Source organism: Capra hircus, chromosome 29 (genome assembly GCF_001704415.2).
Source record: "Capra hircus breed San Clemente chromosome 29, ASM170441v1, whole genome shotgun sequence".
Taxonomy (NCBI): Eukaryota; Metazoa; Chordata; class Mammalia; order Artiodactyla; family Bovidae; genus Capra; species Capra hircus.
Genome location: NC_030836.1, coordinates 44,544,899 through 44,561,666, shown reverse-complemented (window position 1 = coordinate 44,561,666; position 16,768 = coordinate 44,544,899). Strand labels below are relative to the sequence as shown.

Here is a 16,768-nt window from a genome sequence, read left to right as displayed (position 1 = left end):
GGGGCCCCGCGGCGCGCGGTCCTCGCGCTCGCCCGCCGCTGCCTGTTGCGGCTCGCGCCGCCGAGACACTGGGTGGGCGTGTCCGGGGAGGGGGCGGGGAGCCCCGGCCCGCGCCCGCCCCACCCAGCGCCCGGGGGCGGGGCCGCGCTCGGGCGCGCGCCCCGGGCGGGCCTGTGGGCGCGCTCGCCCCTCGCTCCTCGGGGGAGGGGGTCGGCGGCTAGGCGCCCTCCGCCTGGTCCTCTCCTCAAATTCGCGGCCCGGCGGCAGCCCGCTGAACCTCGCCGCCCATTTCTCTCCCCTCTCCTTTTCCGCGGTGGCAGCAGAGCCAAGCGGAAACTCCGCTTTTCCGGGGCGCGGTCCCGGCCCGGAGAGGGCTGCCGCGGGAGCGCGCCTAGGCCCCCTCCGGTCTGTAGACCTGAGGCCCGACCCGCCGCACGCCCAAACCCGCTTTCCGACCGCCGACTTGGCGCCCGCCCTGCGGCCCCGGGGGGCTTCTTCGCCACGACCAGCAAAGGGCGCGATGGGGACCCAGTGGTCGACTGGACGCCGCTGGGCCAGGCAGTTTCCACCGCTTCTCCCCAGTGTGGGCAGGGGCTCAGACCTAGAGTCCAAAAAGCCTTTGGCACGGGTGAATTCTAAAGCCAAGCCCTTATTTTCTGACCACGATGTCCCCCTCCTAAAGAACCAGTAGAGTCCCAAGTCCCCATCTCTGCCCTCAATTTCTTATACTTTGAATGTTTTTCTGCCTCATCACTTACTGTATTTCTACAATCCTATTCCTTCTGAGGTCTTACTCAACTGCCTTATCCTCCCTGGAGTCACCCACACTCCCCGCTCCAGGAAGCATCTGGAAGCCTCCTGCATGGCAGCTCCTCAGATGGTGTTCTTAACACCAGCATGAGTGGTACAGCAGCGCTGTGTGACTTCTCTCCCCAGTGCTTGGCAACTGCCGGTGGGACCCATGGGACCAACCCAGTCCAGCCTGTCAGAAAGACTTCCAGGGACACAGGGGACTAGAGCCTAGGAAAGCAGCCCCCAACCACACCCCCACCTCTAAAACCTAGAGATGGCTGATGAAACCACCCATGGGCTCATATGGACTCAGGACAATCTAGAGGTTTTGAGCTGCGTTCTCTCCAAGTGAGGACCTGGACTCGGCCACAAGGTCTGTTAGGAAGGCCTGACCTGGCCTACTTCCCAAGCCCACTGCACTTCCTCAGCCCAGCTGGGCACTAAGCTGGCTATTTTTAGTCCCCAAGGACACACTAGTAAGGTCAAACCAGACCTGGAGGTCTTTCCTCCAGAGCCTTCCTACAAAAGCGGGCAGTGGTTAAAAAAAAAAGTCTCAGAGTGGCTTTAGCTTCATCACCAGTCTCAACTGTAACATCTTCTCTAGGTGCCCGCCCCCAGACACTGGACCACTTTAGGCCACAGAAAATGGCTGTTTTCATCCTTTTGCGGGAGGGAGGGGACTAAAAGAGGGAGGATCAGGAGTGTTACATATTCATCTCTTTCCTTGGGAAACAGCTTTATTTACAAAACAGGTCTAAAATAAGAACATGAAAACGACAAGGCCTTGGGAATAGCAGGAGAGCTGGTTCTTCACGCCCAAGTATCAAGCAGCCCAGATGTCCAAGCAAAGGGCCTTAAAGAAGGCCAGGTGTAAGACGGGGACTTAAAATTTGAACTCCTTATATTTCTTGCTGCCGCCACGGCTGTCCTGAGGCTGAGCTTTCCGTTTCTTTTGCTGTAGGAGAGAAAGAAAAACAGGTCACAACAGGTTAAACAACCCGCTGATTCCCCAAACAAGGGTGGGCAGCTTGATGTGGCCACATACGTCTGTGGGAAAAGTCTAGAAACTGGAATCCTCAGACTCAGACGAGTTCCTTCCCCTCCCTGTGTCTCAGCTTCATCGACCTTAAAGAGGGCAGCCCACCGGAGGATTCCGAAGGTTCCCAGCACCCAGGAAACTCAGGGCAGCAGCCACTGTGTCCTCCCTTCCTCTCACCACTAGAGGGCACCACCCCACGGGGAAAGGCAGCCCTGGTCCCTGGCTCTCCCACAGCCAGCCCCGAGTGAGCGCCCACCTTCTGCTTGGCAGCATGCTCAGCCACCATGTCACTGAAGTCTTCTTTCTCCACTTGTGCCTGCTGCTCCCGCACGTGCTCCTCATACTTCTGGGTCATGGCCATGGGATCCAGCTCCAACTCTTCAGGCGCCAGGGCCACTTCCACACCCTGCAGCTCGGGGGCCGGGCCCTTCCGACTCATAACCTGGAAAAGAAATCAGAGCACTGTCTTCTCCAAAGCGAGGCTCGGAAGCTGGAGCTCCTGCCCACGTTCCCAGCCCCCTGAAGCACTGTCCTCCAAGTGCTCACCGTGGACATGTCATAGATGTGGGTTGAGCCCATCATGGCGCCCCCTACAGTGGCCGTTCTCTTCTCCGGCAACACAGTGAACAGCTGAGGCGTCTCACTTCTGTGAAGGACAAGGAGGCAAACAAGGGGGTCAACCCCAAAAAGAAAGGACAAAAGGGTCTCCAGAAGGGACAACAAAAGGAACAAGGGCAGCGCCCCCACTGAGCTCCACTGAGCTCCCCCGAGAGATTCCAAGACACCCAGGGGAAAAATAATGTCCAAGCTGCCTCTACAGATCATGGAGATAAATGAGATGAAAAAGTGTCACCTATTTCAAGAATTCTACTCAAAAAGCAAGAGCAAATATACCAGTATCAACCCAGACCATGACTTCCTCCCCACCACTTCCCCAGAAGAGGTGGAAATCCATCCTCACTAAGCAGCCAGCCGTAAAAAGAGATTTCAGATCCTGTCACTCCTCTGCCCCAAATCCTCTGTGGCTCCTAATCATTATTTGAATAAACCCAAACTCATCCCCGTGACCTAAAAGTTTCATAATCAGGCCCCTTATTTAATCCTTCTCATTAGGTCCTAGCCCCAGTACCCTTTCTTTTTCTTCCTTGAATATACAAAACTTGAGACTTCTGCTTCTGGACAAGGAGTATAGGACCACGACCAGATTTACCTTCCTACCTGAAGCAATCAAAAACGGGACAAAGTACATGAAACAGTGGTTTTCAAGTCACTGGACATGAGCAACAAAGGAGAGGGATTCCTGAGAGACAGGAAACAAGTGAGGTGATTCCTACTGCACTGAGAGTCTCCAGGCTACAGGACAAGGAGGGGGAGCTCCTTGTAGAGCCCCGAGGACTCCAGGAGTTGAAGGGGTGAAGCTGGAAGCACAGAGAAACAGAGGCGACTAGAGATCACAGGACAGAGAACCTAAAAAGAAAAAGCAGAGACTCGAAAACTCAAGAGACCTACAGAGAACCCCCTCCAGTCCTCAGTTCTCAGGCGAGGACTGTGTGGGAGGAAAAGTACCAAGGCCAGAGAAAGAACCACCCGAAGGCACTGGCAGTTACATACATGCCTGCTCTTCTCTCAGGTCTGGGAGCAGGGCCTGATCAACAGGATACAGGGCAGAGTACAGGGCCTCGTGCCTCAGCAGTGGAGAACTGAGCACTGCTTCAGTCCTGCCTAAGGAACCTGAAGAGCAGGACCTGAAAGGATCAAACTATTTCCAAGCACCGTAACTGTAACAACCCTGAACGAAATTAAGGATTTATAGGAACCTTAACCTGACAAGACACATTTCACAACCTCAGTAAAAAATTATCAGAAAGACAAAGAGGCATGAAAATACAATTCTTACCAAGGAAAACAATCAGTTCATTTAAACCAACCCAGAACTGGCACAGATGTTACCAACAGCAAGCCAGTACCTTAAAATGTTATTATAACAGGGCACGTCCCTGGTGGTCCAGTGGCTAAGACTCTGCCCTCCCAAGGCAGGAGGTCCAGTTCCACCCTTGGTCAAGGAACTAGCTCCCACATACCTGCACTGAAGAATTTGCATACCACAACTAAAGATCCACATGCCCCAATGAAAATCTCATGTGCCACAACTAAGAGCTGGAGCAGCTAAATAGATAAATATTTTTCACATATTAGCATAACTGGATTCCATACGTTCAAAAGTCAAAGAAAAGACACAGGAGGTATAAAAAGACCCAAATCACACGGCTAGAGATGAAAACTACACTGGACAGGATTAATGTCAGATTAGAAATAGAAAAAAATACTAGCCAACTTGAAGACACAAGAATAGAAAAATTTCTAAAATGAAATACAAAAAGAAACAAGAAAAATTTTAAATAAACAGAGTCATCAGTGAGCAGCAGGACAACTTCAAGAAATCTAGCAGATGTACAACTGGAGTTCCCAAAGGAGAGGAGAAAGAGAAAGAAACAGAAAAAATAATTAGAGAAATAATGGCCAGAATTTTTCTAAAATTAATAAAAACTATAACAGCACAGATTCAAGATGTGTAACAAGCCCCAAGTAGAGAAATCCAAAGACGGGAATTCCCTGGAGGTCTAGTGGTGAGGACTCTGTGCTTTCTGGGGCCCAGGGCTCAGGTTCAATGCCTGGTTAGGGATCTAATTCCCCAAACCTCGAGGCAAGGCCCAAAAGAAAATGGAAAAGAAAATAAGAAAAGAAACAATCAAACCATTAAAAGGAAGAAACAAACCCAAAGAAAACTAATGCATGTCATAAACTGTTCCAAACAGCGATAAAAAGAGAATCTTGAAAGCAGCCAGAGGAAAAGGACACAAACGCACAGAGGAACAATGGAAGGATGATGACAGATGTCCTGGCAGAAACAATGCCGGAAAGACGACACTGGGGCAACATCTTTAAAGCAAAGAAAGAAGAAAATATTGCCAACCTAGAACCCTGTAGCTTGCAAAAAGGCAGGCTACTGCATGGTTATTATTTTTGTTTAAAATGGTCAATTATCTCAATTATCTTTTAGAGAAATTTCAATCATAAGAATTGCACATTATTTGAACATTTGAATGTCTCCAGTGTTCTTCCAATTGCTCTTGCAATTCCTTCTGCTCCAGCTCTTAACCCAAATACCTCCTCCTCGTGGGCCTTCCCAAACGTTTCCCCATCACCCAAAGCCCTCTACACCCCATTATTCAGCCTCCTTCTGCTACCTGTCTGATCCACATCTGAAACTGTCTTGTTCTCTGACAACTTGTTTACCTCACCTGACTTTTTCTTTTTTCAACTGCTGATCCCCCCGTGCCTAGAGCAGTGCCTGGTACAGAGCTGGTGTTCACTAATTGTTAAAGAAAAGCAAAAGGCTAGTGTGTGGCGGGGTGTGGACATGGGAGGCAGGAGGAACAAAAGTCAGCCCGTCTACCTAGAAAACCCTCCCCTCTCAGCCCTGCCTGGTACCCTCACCCGTCCATCGCCTCCTCAATCTTCTTCTTCCTCAATTCAATGAGTTCGGGGGTCTCCATTCCGGCTGGCACTGATGAGAACCCTCCAGGAGTGATGAGGCCACTGTGGAGAGAGATACAAGCTCTGGAGTAGAGACAAGGTCCCCACACACAAACAGACCACTGCGAAGAGGCAGACTCTCTTGCTTCCCCCACCTGTCTGCAGGGGTAATGAAGCCAGTCTCATCTGGCTTATCTTCATCACTTTCCTCCTCTTCCTCTTCTTCTGAAGACTCTTCATCAGATGGCTCTAGCTCCCCCCAAGGGGTCCGATCAATCTCTTCTTCCTCAGTCTTGGTCTGAAAAACACCACTCATTCATTCAATGAATGTTTACTATACATGTATCCTGTGTCAAGTGGCTGTAAAAGGGAGAGATTTAAGAGTAAACAGACAGATAATAATCCCTACCCAGAGAGAGCACTTAGTCTAGTGGAGAGCTTGAGTTACATCTCAGGGAAACGTATGCCCCTTTCTCAGACTTTGAAACTTCAGAACACACAGCTCTCTAATAATGAAGCTAGAAACCAACTATCTCTGAACTTCATGACCTAAAGGAAGACCAAGCTTGCCAGTCACGGCCCATACCTGGAATTCAGCAGCATTGGTTCCAAACACATCCCCGTAGAGGGGTTTCCCGGTCTCATCTACTGGGGGTTTGCCCCAGCCACCAGCATGGTACCCAAAGGAACAGCTCTGCAAGACAGGAAATGCGAATCACTTCCATGCCTGGGCTCCAAGAAACACTGATGCCCGAGAGAAAAGTCATGCTCCAAAGTACAGAATTAACATTTGGGAACTCTGGAGATTATAACTGCAGAGAAAAATCAAATATTTTAAAGCATTACAAAGCAAAATTAGGAAACAACAAAAATCGAAGGTAACAGGACGGGAGGTGGGAAGCAGGAAAAATGCTAATAATTTCAGCCTTTGTAGTCACACTCTGAAACTTAAAAAAGGTACTTTAAAACACACGGCTCCAACTTCTTACTGATTTTTCCTAACTTTGGCAAGCTTTTAGAATCTGTGTTAAGGAACAGAAAATTTTATCTGAAGTTGAACAATTACTTCTTTTGTCTTCACTTTAATGACTTTGTTCATTTTTTTTATTTACTGTTTTATTATTGTAAAATAACGGGAAGTTTAACACTATTCTTGAAATAAAATTTTGTCTATCCATGTGTATATCAAAGATATCTGGGAACACATTCACCACATATCAAATTTGATTGGTGAAATGTGGATGGTATGTTTTCTTCTTTGTACTTATCAATTCTGATTAGACATTTTATGCATTTTATGACATATCTCAGGGTTTAAAAAAAAAAATTACTCCTTTAAAAAAAAACCACCACCACATTATAGAATGAGAAGAAAAAAGTCATCCTCTAGTGAAAATGTAGAGCCAGCTAAGAATGAAAGCAAGGAGAGGACTCACCTCAGGGATAGGCGAGTTCAGCCCAGGGATTTTCAGGTTGGGGTACGATGGGGGTGGTCCGTATCGCTGCATGGCAATCAGCCATGGGGGAGGGACCTTGTGGGCATTCTGCAGGAGAAAGAGCACAGGATACCATCTGCCCAGCCGTATCCTTTTGTCTCCCTCCCGCCTCAATTAGCAGCCCCTTCTCTTCTTTCCCAGTCGGGTAACTGGCACTCACTGGTCCTACTGGCATCCCCAAGGAAATCCTCAGCTCATCAGACAGATCTCCTGGCTTCTTCTCCTTCAGCCGCGTCTCAAACTCCTTCCCCTGAGGAAAAACCCAAGCATGCAGTACTGTGGACTCCAGACACATGCGGGGAGGTCAATTGCAAGAGGACATGGGAACAAAGGGGAGAAGTCCCAATCCACATCAGACACACAGTCCCAGCCGGGGCTGCCATTCCCACTGACTCTCATCAGTTCTTTCTCTGGCTACAGTAGGGAAAGGAATAAAGGCCAGGAAGGAGGGGGAAAGGCAAGACTCCCAGCGCAGTCATTAACCCACTATGAGAACATCAAGTTCAAGGACTGGCTTTCTCATCTGCTAAATGAAGACATCTGAGAAGATCCAAGGTCCTTCCACCTCAAAATTTCCAAGATATCATGGCGATGAATATGCTAAGGCTCAGAAAGAAAAAAAAAAAGTTTTTCCTACCCCAATACGAAGTGTATCTAAAAAGCACCCGCCTTTGGCCTCTCTATTCCCAAATCACCCACCATCAACAACGATCACCTCAAAAACATGATCTGCATATCTCCTTCAGAGGACCACCTTATTCCAAATTCCATCCCATCCAAAGGGAGTTGATGGACAATGTGAAGGCTGAGGGGAGGGGCCACCGTACCTGCTTCCAGAGCCCTTCTGACCCAGAGTGACACAGCCATGACCGAAGGCCCAATGTTGCCTCCCCGCCCCACCCCCGAACCTCATAGTACAGGTCCCCATGGATGGTCAGCTTTGGCTTGGTCTGCCACTTGAAGAAGGCGTCGTGCAGTTTCTGGTAGTCAATGTCGATCTTCCCCATCTTGGGCCGAACCTTCTCTCGCATTTTTGACTTCATGGTTTTCTGTTCTTCCTGTGGAGAATGGCAGAAGACACACCATAAAAGGTATGCACCAAGTGCAACTCTTGGCAGGCCCAAATCCCTACTCCCAAGAGACAGAGGGAAACCTCATTTATCTCATCACAGAAGCCACCAAAATCCTTCCTGCTCAAGTCCCTCAAAATGTGATCCACATTGAACAAAACATGTAACATATGAAATCACCCTCAGCTATGTATGTTAAATATTTTGAAAGCCATCTGATCAAGAGATTGACCTCATCAGTTGCCTCTGCAGAAAAATAGGTGACAAGAGTCTACCTCGGAGGCACGCTTTGCACCACATACTTTGGTACCTCCTGAATCTGCACACTACACACAGAAACACTCTAATGACCTAACCAGAGTATTTAATCAAAATTTTTGAATTTAGGAAGTTAAACAATCAGCATACATTTCTAGCCTCAAGGGCATCAGTTCACACAGCAGGCAGAGAGCTACAAACAGCCAAAAGCAACCTGCAGAGGAAGGAGTCACGGTGTGCGGCTCAAACAGAGCTTGCAAAGTGCAGGCAGGCAGGACGACGGGGAGACAAAGGGGCAAACAGAGCCGCAAGGAACCAGCAGTCTCAGCGGGGGCAGGGAGCCAGCTGAGCAGAGAGGTGAGGTCTGCCTTTCAGGAGCTGTCCTTCCCCTCCTGCCCTCCCAGCCCCCATGCATCCTATGCAATGCTGACATCTAAACTAAAGGATCAACGATCAGACAGTTAACGTGGAGGGGGGTTTGGGGAGCCAGATACAATTCTGAAGCAGGTGGCAGCTAAGGAGTGGATCCCCCACCGCAGCTCTGAGTGCCAGCCAGGCCCTCACCTTCTCCTGCAGGGCCTCCCGCATCTCCTGGATGCCTGTGCGTTTGATGAAGTCAGGCAGCTCAAAGGGGGGCTTCTCAATGCCTCGTTTGCCCTGTAGGTACTTGCGCTTGAAACACCAGTGGCGTGGCACAGGCACCGAATTCCGCGTGGCCTTGAGGTGAACCAAGAGCTTGGGGTCCTGTGCGGTCACATCGTGCATCTCGACGACATCGGGCCGAGCCACGAGCTGGAAATACAGCAGCAGCCCTCTGCAAAGTCTGAGCTTCTCAGACCTAAAGCTGCCCTGCCTTCCCTTCCTCTAGAGGGCCCATCCTGGGCCTCCTTCAAAGCCCTCCTCCCCACACCCTGGAGATTCCCAGAGCTCCTGGGCTCCAGGGCCTGCGGGAGCGTCTCAGCCTCTCAGCCCTCACCTGCTTGAGCTCAGCCACAGTGAAGCGGTTCATTCGGCGCAGCTTCTTCTTGGACAGTTTGGGGGCTTCCGGCTTCTTTTCCTAGAGCAGAACAATCCTCTCTTGTGAGCAGGACTCTTAGATGACATGAGACGTCCCAGCTTACTCTGAAACTTAAGCTACCAAAGGACTTCTCCCCTGCAAGAGGTCGCCACGGTCCCTTGAAGGATGCATCGCAGCCACTGCCCCCCAGAGCCCGTTTCCCCTACAAGGGGCGTGGCCTCACCTGTCTGTCGTGACAGGGGCGTGGCCTCACCTGTCTGTCGTGACAGGGGGCGTGGCCTCACCTGCTCGTCATCGCTGCTGTCATCGTCGCTGTCCTTGTGCTCCTCCTCAAAGCCCTTCTTCTTGGGCACGGCAGAGTTCTCCATCTTGTCAAGTTTCTCTGGCTCCTTTTCCTTCTCCTTTTTCACGTCATCGGTGAGCTAAGCAGACAGACAGCTTGGAACTCCAGCTGAAGCTGGTTCTGAAAAGACACCCCCTCACCCCGCCCCGGCTCAGCAGTGCCCCTTCCGAGTGCGCTGCTCCTTGTACCTTGAAAGCCTCAAAAATCCTCTTGAAGAAGATGAAGTTGGGCTCATAAATCTCAGGCTCTTCAGTCACGTACTCAATTTCCACGTCGGCCGCTGGGGATTCCGAGCCCCGAGAGCGGCCGGACTCTTTGTCTCGGTCCCCAGAGCTCTCAGAGGATGCCGCCCGCACCCTCTGGGGCTTTTTCTTCTTCTTTCGGTTCCGGCGCTTCCGATTTTTCTGCCAAAACACGGTAAATAGACTAGGTCAGAGATTCAAAGCACCATGCTTGCCTCCCAACCCCTGATCACCTCACCCAATTTTCCCCAAGCATCTGCAAAAAGAGGCCTTGAAGTCAGACCACAAAGTTCAGCCCCTCTCAAACTGGGTGTCTCTGAGTAAAGTACTGCATCTCTCTGAATCTCAGTTACTTCAGTTCTAAAATGGAGGCATGCATCACACTCAGAACTCAAAGGATTTAGGCCAATTGAATAAAAAAATATATATCTGTAAGGTGCTCTGGACAAGGACCTGGCATGAGACAGCAGCTACTAACTTTTTTTTTGGCCTCACTGTACAGCATGTGGAATCTTAGTTTCCCAACCAGGGAGCAAAACCGTGCCCTCTGCAGTGGAAGCGCAGTCTTAACCACTGGATCACGAGGAAGTCCTAGCAGCTACTAACTATTGAAGATCTGAGACAGGATTCTTTAACTGGCCAAACCCTCTCTCCAACATCCCTTCCAGATCCAGCTCCCCTCATACCTCCTTCTTGGATACAGACATCGTGTCCTCCTCAGTCTCTGATGCTGAGTGGCCCAGGGACGAGCGAGTGTCTGTTTCCATTTCCTCTTCCTCTGTAAGGGAGGAAGATGGCCATCAGCCTCTTCACGGTAACCCCTCTGTCCCCAGGGCCAGTTTCTCTCTTGAATCCTCCTCGGGGGAGGGAGGTGGAAGGCAGACTCGGGCCCAGCTCTGCAGGCTCCGTCCTTATAGCCCTTAGGACTCACCCTGCTGAGAGTTCATCTCTTCCTGGCGGCTCTCCTTCAGCTGCAGGATTTTTTCCAAAGCCTGGGGGATCTTAGGGCCCACAGAGGGGTCATCCATCTGCCAAAGACAAGCCAGGAAGAGGGGGTGACCATAGGGTCCTTTTTTCTCGACTTCTACTTCTTGGACTTGAAAGGCTGCTGGCCAGGCGTTGGGAACATTGACAGCGGACACCAAGTGAATTCAACTACACCTTAGCATCCCTCAGAGTGAACCCCAAACCCCACCCTAGAAATGTCTGCCAGACTCGACTGACTTCCTGCCCTACCTAAGTGTGTTTTAAGTAAATATGGATCCCCTCCACCAACCAGCCCCACCCCCAGAAGTTCTCCCATCTTCTCTCGAGTCCTCTTCTAAAACACTCTCCTGTTCCCAGGAAGAACCCTGCAATCTCACCTCTCTGTTCTCATCTCCAGGGGGTGGTGGGGGACCACGAGGCCGAGGAACGGGGGCCCCCATAGGCAGAACAGTGGGAGTAGGGCCCACTGGAGCAGCCACTGAGAGGAGGGAAAAAACATCTAATGTCAGAAGAGATAAGTCACACATTTTAAAACTTACTTCCTTGCTTCAGAGCCAGGGTAATGGTTACTCTTGGGAGGGGAGGAGGGGCTAGATGGGAGCAAGGAGGACTTCTGGGGTGCTAATAATCTTGTTTCTTGGACCAAGTGCTAGCAGTATAGGTGTGTTCAGTTTGTGAAAATTCACTGAACTGAACACTTACAACATGTGCACTTTTTTGTGATTCATACTTAAGTTAAAAAATTCCACCACCTTCCTTGCCCTTCCCTTCTTTCTAGGATCTTACCTCGAGGACCCAGAGGAGTGCGAACACCAATCTGGCCCATGTCTTGTGGGGGCCGAGGGACAGGGGTGCCCATCTTGGCAATCTCCTGCTGTCGTTCCTGCTCCAGTAACACAGCTGCCTACGAGAGGGAAGTAGGAGCTGGGGACACAGCTCTGGAAATCCACGGGGCAGGCAGCCCCCAGCAAATGCAGCCTTTCAGCCAGGTTACCAGATTAATCAGGTACCAGCACGGATTAATCAGGTACTACCAGCACTCTGATATCCTTGCCACCCCCATGCTTCCACACTCTTGATCTAAATGAAGGAGCCCTCTCAAAACAAAAGAAAACTCTTGGAAATGACACGAAGAAAAACCCAAAGAAAACGCTGGTTCCTAATAATTTTTTTTAAAATATTTAGTAAACACTGCCTATTTTTTTAACAAGATTTTTCTTCCCAAAAGATAAAGTTATTTCTAAGAACAATAAATTATTTTCTTATACTGACCCCTCAAGATCTACCACAATATGGGCAAAGACAACACCCTGTAGATATCTGCATGTTTGTTCCTGTCAATGTTTATCTCCTAATACTCCTAAATAAGCTAGTTGGTGACAACTAATACAATGCATCTCAGTAACTGAGGATCTTATGTATCATTCCCTAACTTAAACATACCACGTTTGAACTAAATCTGCTACAAATGACTAAATTAGCCCGGAATCCTCTCCAGTGTACCTAAAATGATATCACGTAAGACTAGCACGGATCGTGCATGCCTGGGTGCTTAGCTGCTCAGTCATGTCTCCATAGGCTATAGCCCGCCAGGCTCCTCTGGTCCATGGGATTTTTCAAGCAAGAACACTGGAGTGGGTTGCCATTTCCTTCTCCAGGGGATCTTCCCAACCCAGGGATCAAACCCACATCTCCTGTCTCCTGCAGGCAGACTCTTTACCCACTGAGCCATTGGGAAAGCCCAGTAGGGGTCAGGAAATTTCCTCTGTAATGGGCCAGTCACTAAATATTTTAGGCTTTCTGGGTTGTTTGTAGACTGATGTAAATTCCTTTCCCCCATCTCCCCAAAAGAACCCTTCAAATATATAAAAACCATCCTTACATCACAGGCTATACAAAAACAGGCTATAGTCCACAGATTACCAATTCCTTGGCTATGTGAAAGAATTATTTGGGAGATAATGGAACTTAGATGAGGATGAGGTAATCTCCATGGGAAACCTGAATGGCACGGCTAATTTTAGACAGTAAGCACTAGAAGTGACAGACGATGGATTAGACCATGGCGGTCAAACGTTAGAAAGAGGGAGGCATTACCCGCTTCTGCTGCTCCAAAAGCTCATGTTCCTTCAGTGAATGATCTCCCTGCTTAAGAAAGAAAACGAGCTCATTCCAGTACCCACACCCCACTGGCCAGTCTACCACAGCTCTGCTTCCTGGTCTGCTCTTCCAGCCGAGGCCCCGAAGACTTGGGTCCAGACCTTCCCAGAAGCCTTGGCCCCAGGATCCGGCTCCCCTGGAGGCCCTACTCCCTTTTCAGGACCCTGGTGAGACCCAGGCTCAGGCTGCCACCTGCCCTACCTGCTTGGCACGCTCCTCCTGCTGCATCAGCAAAGCCGCCTGCTGCTGCGCCAGCTTCAGCCGCTCTTCCTCAGACAGCGCCACGGGCTCACCCACCCGGAGAGGAGGAGGAGGCCCCAAGTTTGGCGGGCGGGGTCCAACTGCCATAGGAAAGCCAAGGCCAAGGCCAGGTGGGGGTGGTGGGGGTGGTGGAGGGGGTTGTAGAGGAGGGAGACCCATGGGTGGGGGCGGCATGGGAATCCCCGAGAGCTGTAGGGGAAAAAAAAGACCATTAACTACGAAGCATTTATGTAATGGCAGCCATTTGCTGGGGAACTAATATAAGGCTGGTACTGGGATTCAAAGTCAAATGATGCACAATTCTCGCATTCAAGAAAATGCAGGGCTTCCCTGAAGGTCCAATGGTTAAGAATCCGCTCAACGCAAGGCACATGGGTTCGAGCCCTGCTCTAGGAAGATTCCACGTACTGCGGGGCAACTAAGCCCATGTGCCGCGTGTGCTGCAGCTGCTGAAACCCGTATACCCTGGAGCCCGTGCTCTGCAACAAGAGGCCACTGCGATGGGATGGCCGCACAACACAACTAGACAGTAGTCCTGTGCTCGCTTCAACTGGAAAGGGCCTGCACGCAGCAATGAAGACCCAGCGCAGCCGAAGACATAAAGGAAAAAAGAAAGAATACTCTACAGCAGTATCGAAAGAAGAGCATTTTAACTTTGTGCCACCAACTGATGAAAGCTATCAACTCTGTCCCAGAAGAACATCATGAACACAGACTTCACATACAATTTCAGGAGACTCACGGACACCTCTAAAGGCCTTCTGAAAACTCCTCAACCCCTCAAAAAATAAAAACCTTCTTATGCCACACATAGAAGTCCCTGGACCCCAAGTCAGGGCCACTGCTCTACAGAATAACTATCAAATCCTGGATCAGAAAAGACATGGAAATTGAGAGTATTTAAATAAATAAGACCCAGTGTGCCCCAATGACTGATTAAATATAGACGGTATGAAATTAAATCAGAGAGTAAGCCCTAATTTCTCATTGAGTAACATGGGAACTCTGCACAGGGAGGGCAGAGAAGAGTGATTACTTCCAGCTGGGGAAGGATTATGTCAGGTTTCCAGATATTTAAGCTGAATCTTAAATGACACATGAAATTTGGAGGAACTGACACTGAGAAAGGAAGTAACAATCTGGACGAAGGAAGAACTGAAGAGTTGCCAGTTCTTTCATCAGTGTACCTCCCTGCCCAGTGGGCTAGGTGTATCCCACTGTACGCTCAGAGGAGGAGCTACTCTGAGTAGAAAAGAATCTTTTCAAGTGAGACAGTCTTCTTACCTGTGCTGACATAGGAGGAGGAGCAGCTTTGTCCCCATCTTCACCTCTCAGAACGGGACGATTCAGGACGATGCCAGTCTGTGAAAGAGAAAAGAATCTAGGGCAGTCTAAAAGGAGCTGGTGCATGAAACAGCGTTCGCTCTTGTCTATTCAACAAAATTTACCCAGTGACTGTCTGCCAGAGCTCGGAATGGGCTCTGGGAAGAAACGATATATACAAAAGCAATTATAACACAGCAGACAAGAAGCAGCCAAGACCCCACTTGCTGTATCGAGATTCGTAAACAACGAAGACCGAGTTGTAACGGGTCATTAATGCCTCCTGCAAAAGCTCGGCCTATCCTCATGTCCCGCCACCAACACTTACTTGGCGAGTGTAAGCCTGCAATCGCTCCACAAGCTCCTCGCGACTCCCTGCTAAGCAAAGCACAGGATCAACGGGGTAGGTCAGGTCGAGCAGGCCAGCCTGCCCAACTCAGGCCACCGCGGCCAGCCTCTAACCCCCGCCCCCGGGTCTCCGGGGTAACCAGCTCCGCTTCCCCGCAGGCCTGCACTTTCCTGCCCTTGACTTCGCATGCTCCTCACCCTGGATGGGAGCTCCGATCTCTGCTAATTTGGCCTGAAGCTCCTGGGCAGCCCAGGCACCATAGTGCCCAGGAGGCGGCGGCGGCGGCAGCTGCAACTCTCCCTTAGGAGGCTCCGGATGCTCGGCCGCCATCTTAGCCGCAGGAAGGCGCGCGACCGACCCGGAAGCTCGGACCAGCCTGCGGGCCCACTTCCCGGAACTTCCGGTAGGGCGATACGCCACGTCCGCTCGAGGGTTGCCAGGCAGTTCCCATCAGGGCCCACCCCCTACCGTTCTCCAATGCTCCTTAGGCCGCCTGGTCGCGAAGCCTTCTGGGAGTTGTAGTGCACAGGTCACGATCTCTGCGGATTCAAATCCGGGAGGATCGCGGCCGGCCGCGACGCGGGGAACTCTGGAGGCCAGAGCCGGGGCGGGGCTGTGGGGAAAGCAGGTCCTGCCCGAAGGGCGTGCTTTCTGCATCTCACTGGCCTCAGCGCAGACCTCCCGCCTTGCGGCGCTACTCCCTGGTTGGACTTGAGAGGCCTGGACGCTCACGTTCTCCAGGGACTCGTTCCCCCGGCGGTCGCGCGCTGTGGGCGCCAAGCGGGAGTTTGCCGCCGATGCCTGTGATAAAACAGTGTCTGATTGTCTGCCCGCCCATCCCCGGCCCAGGCATGGATGAATGGGCTGAAAGGAGATAGGAGACGGGAACGAAGCCGGCCCTCCGGGCTGAGATCCAGCTGCCGACCTGGGGGAAGGGCCACACTAAAGCCCCTTTTTCCACCTTCCTGGCCGGCTCAAATGTCATCTACGTTAAACTGTCTCCCGCCTTTCCTGCTCTGGAGCGGCCAAACCTCTACCATTTGTTTTGAAATCTTTCTTGCCCTTTTCTGCACTTACAACTCCCAAGACATGAGTTTTTACGGTCTCACAGTACCTGGCGTTAGAAGTGCTCAATGAATTATTACTGAAAGGGGAAAAAAAAAAAAAAAAAAAGCAGTCTTAAGCGACAAGATTTGGATCCTTTTTAGTCTTGAAAATAAACGCAGGGGAATTCCCTGGTGGTCCAGTGGGTCGGACTCAGTGCTTTCCCTGGGGAAACCCGGGTACCATCCGCGGTCAGGTAACTAAGATCCCACAAGCCGCACCGCAAGGCCGAAAAAGAAAGAAAAGAAACTCAGGACTTTTTCTTCCCTCATCCCCACCAGCTTACTGGCGCAGCAGACCCTGTCTGGTGCTCTCCTACCCCACCAGCGGCCTGTGCCCCTGAGGGAGGGATGGGCAGGTGGCCCTTGCTTGCCCCCTTCTGCTTCTGCCTGTCCTGATCAGTCAGTTCAGTTCATCTTCCCACCTCTGCCTCCAGCTCTGAGATCCTGTTCCCATTCTAGTGCTGCTGTCTCACAGCCAGCCAGGTCGCAGCCAGTGTGCATGTATGTGTGTTGGATGAGAGAGCGGGGCAACTCAAAATGGTCTCTGTTCCCTCTCCCCTCCCTCCACACCCACACCCCTCAGATCTTCTCTCTAGCATGCTCTATTTCACGAATGACCCCCAACAGAGCAGTACCTGGGAGGAGGGAAAAAAGAATGGGAGGTCAGGTCCAGGGAAGGTGAGGTTTAGGATAGACAAAGGACTGGGCCAGGAAGGTTGCTTGCAACCTAACCCTGGTAGGAAATTCTCTTTGCTCCTGCCCAAACCTAAACCCTCCCCCTTTTCAT

At 50.8% G+C, this 16,768-nt stretch overlaps 1 protein-coding gene across 3 annotated transcripts; it reads right to left on the bottom strand.

Moving 5' to 3' along the window:
- SF3B2 (splicing factor 3b subunit 2) lies at positions 1,497 to 15,253 on the bottom strand. 3 transcript variants are annotated; one of them, XM_018042930.1, is made up of 22 exons: positions 15,073 to 15,253; positions 14,855 to 14,901; positions 14,488 to 14,565; positions 13,144 to 13,392; positions 12,880 to 12,930; positions 11,569 to 11,686; positions 11,160 to 11,260; positions 10,727 to 10,823; positions 10,482 to 10,573; positions 9,742 to 9,957; positions 9,495 to 9,632; positions 9,169 to 9,249; positions 8,757 to 8,984; positions 7,773 to 7,922; positions 7,025 to 7,114; positions 6,805 to 6,912; positions 5,955 to 6,062; positions 5,524 to 5,666; positions 5,330 to 5,431; positions 2,378 to 2,477; positions 2,088 to 2,273; positions 1,497 to 1,747 (listed from the first exon to the last, which is right to left on the bottom strand). In XM_018042930.1, exons 1-22 carry the CDS (start codon positions 15,203 to 15,205, stop codon positions 1,676 to 1,678), a joined length of 2,688 nt encoding a protein of 895 aa, XP_017898419.1. In that variant the 5' UTR covers positions 15,206 to 15,253; the 3' UTR covers positions 1,497 to 1,675. The 3 variants fall into 3 exon arrangements, with proteins under 3 accessions (XP_017898419.1, XP_017898417.1, XP_017898420.1); XM_018042928.1 differs by having other exon boundaries at positions 14,855 to 14,904; positions 15,073 to 15,247; XM_018042931.1 differs by having other exon boundaries at positions 12,880 to 12,927; positions 14,855 to 14,904; positions 15,073 to 15,247.

Bases quoted from the DNA above. Each gene is read 5' to 3' on its own strand.
- SF3B2 (XM_018042928.1), bottom strand. From the start codon at position 15,205: ATGGCGGCCGAGCATCCGGAGCCTCCTAAGGGAGAGTTGCAGCTGCCG. The intron at 9,958-10,481 runs GTATGAGGGGAG...GTGTTTTGGCAG, and splicing joins TGTCTGTATCCAAGAAGGAG to AAAAATCGGAAGCGCCGGAA. The intron at 2,478-5,329 runs GTGAGGGTACCA...TGTCCTTCACAG, and splicing joins ATTGAGGAGGCGATGGACGG to AAGTGAGACGCCTCAGCTGT.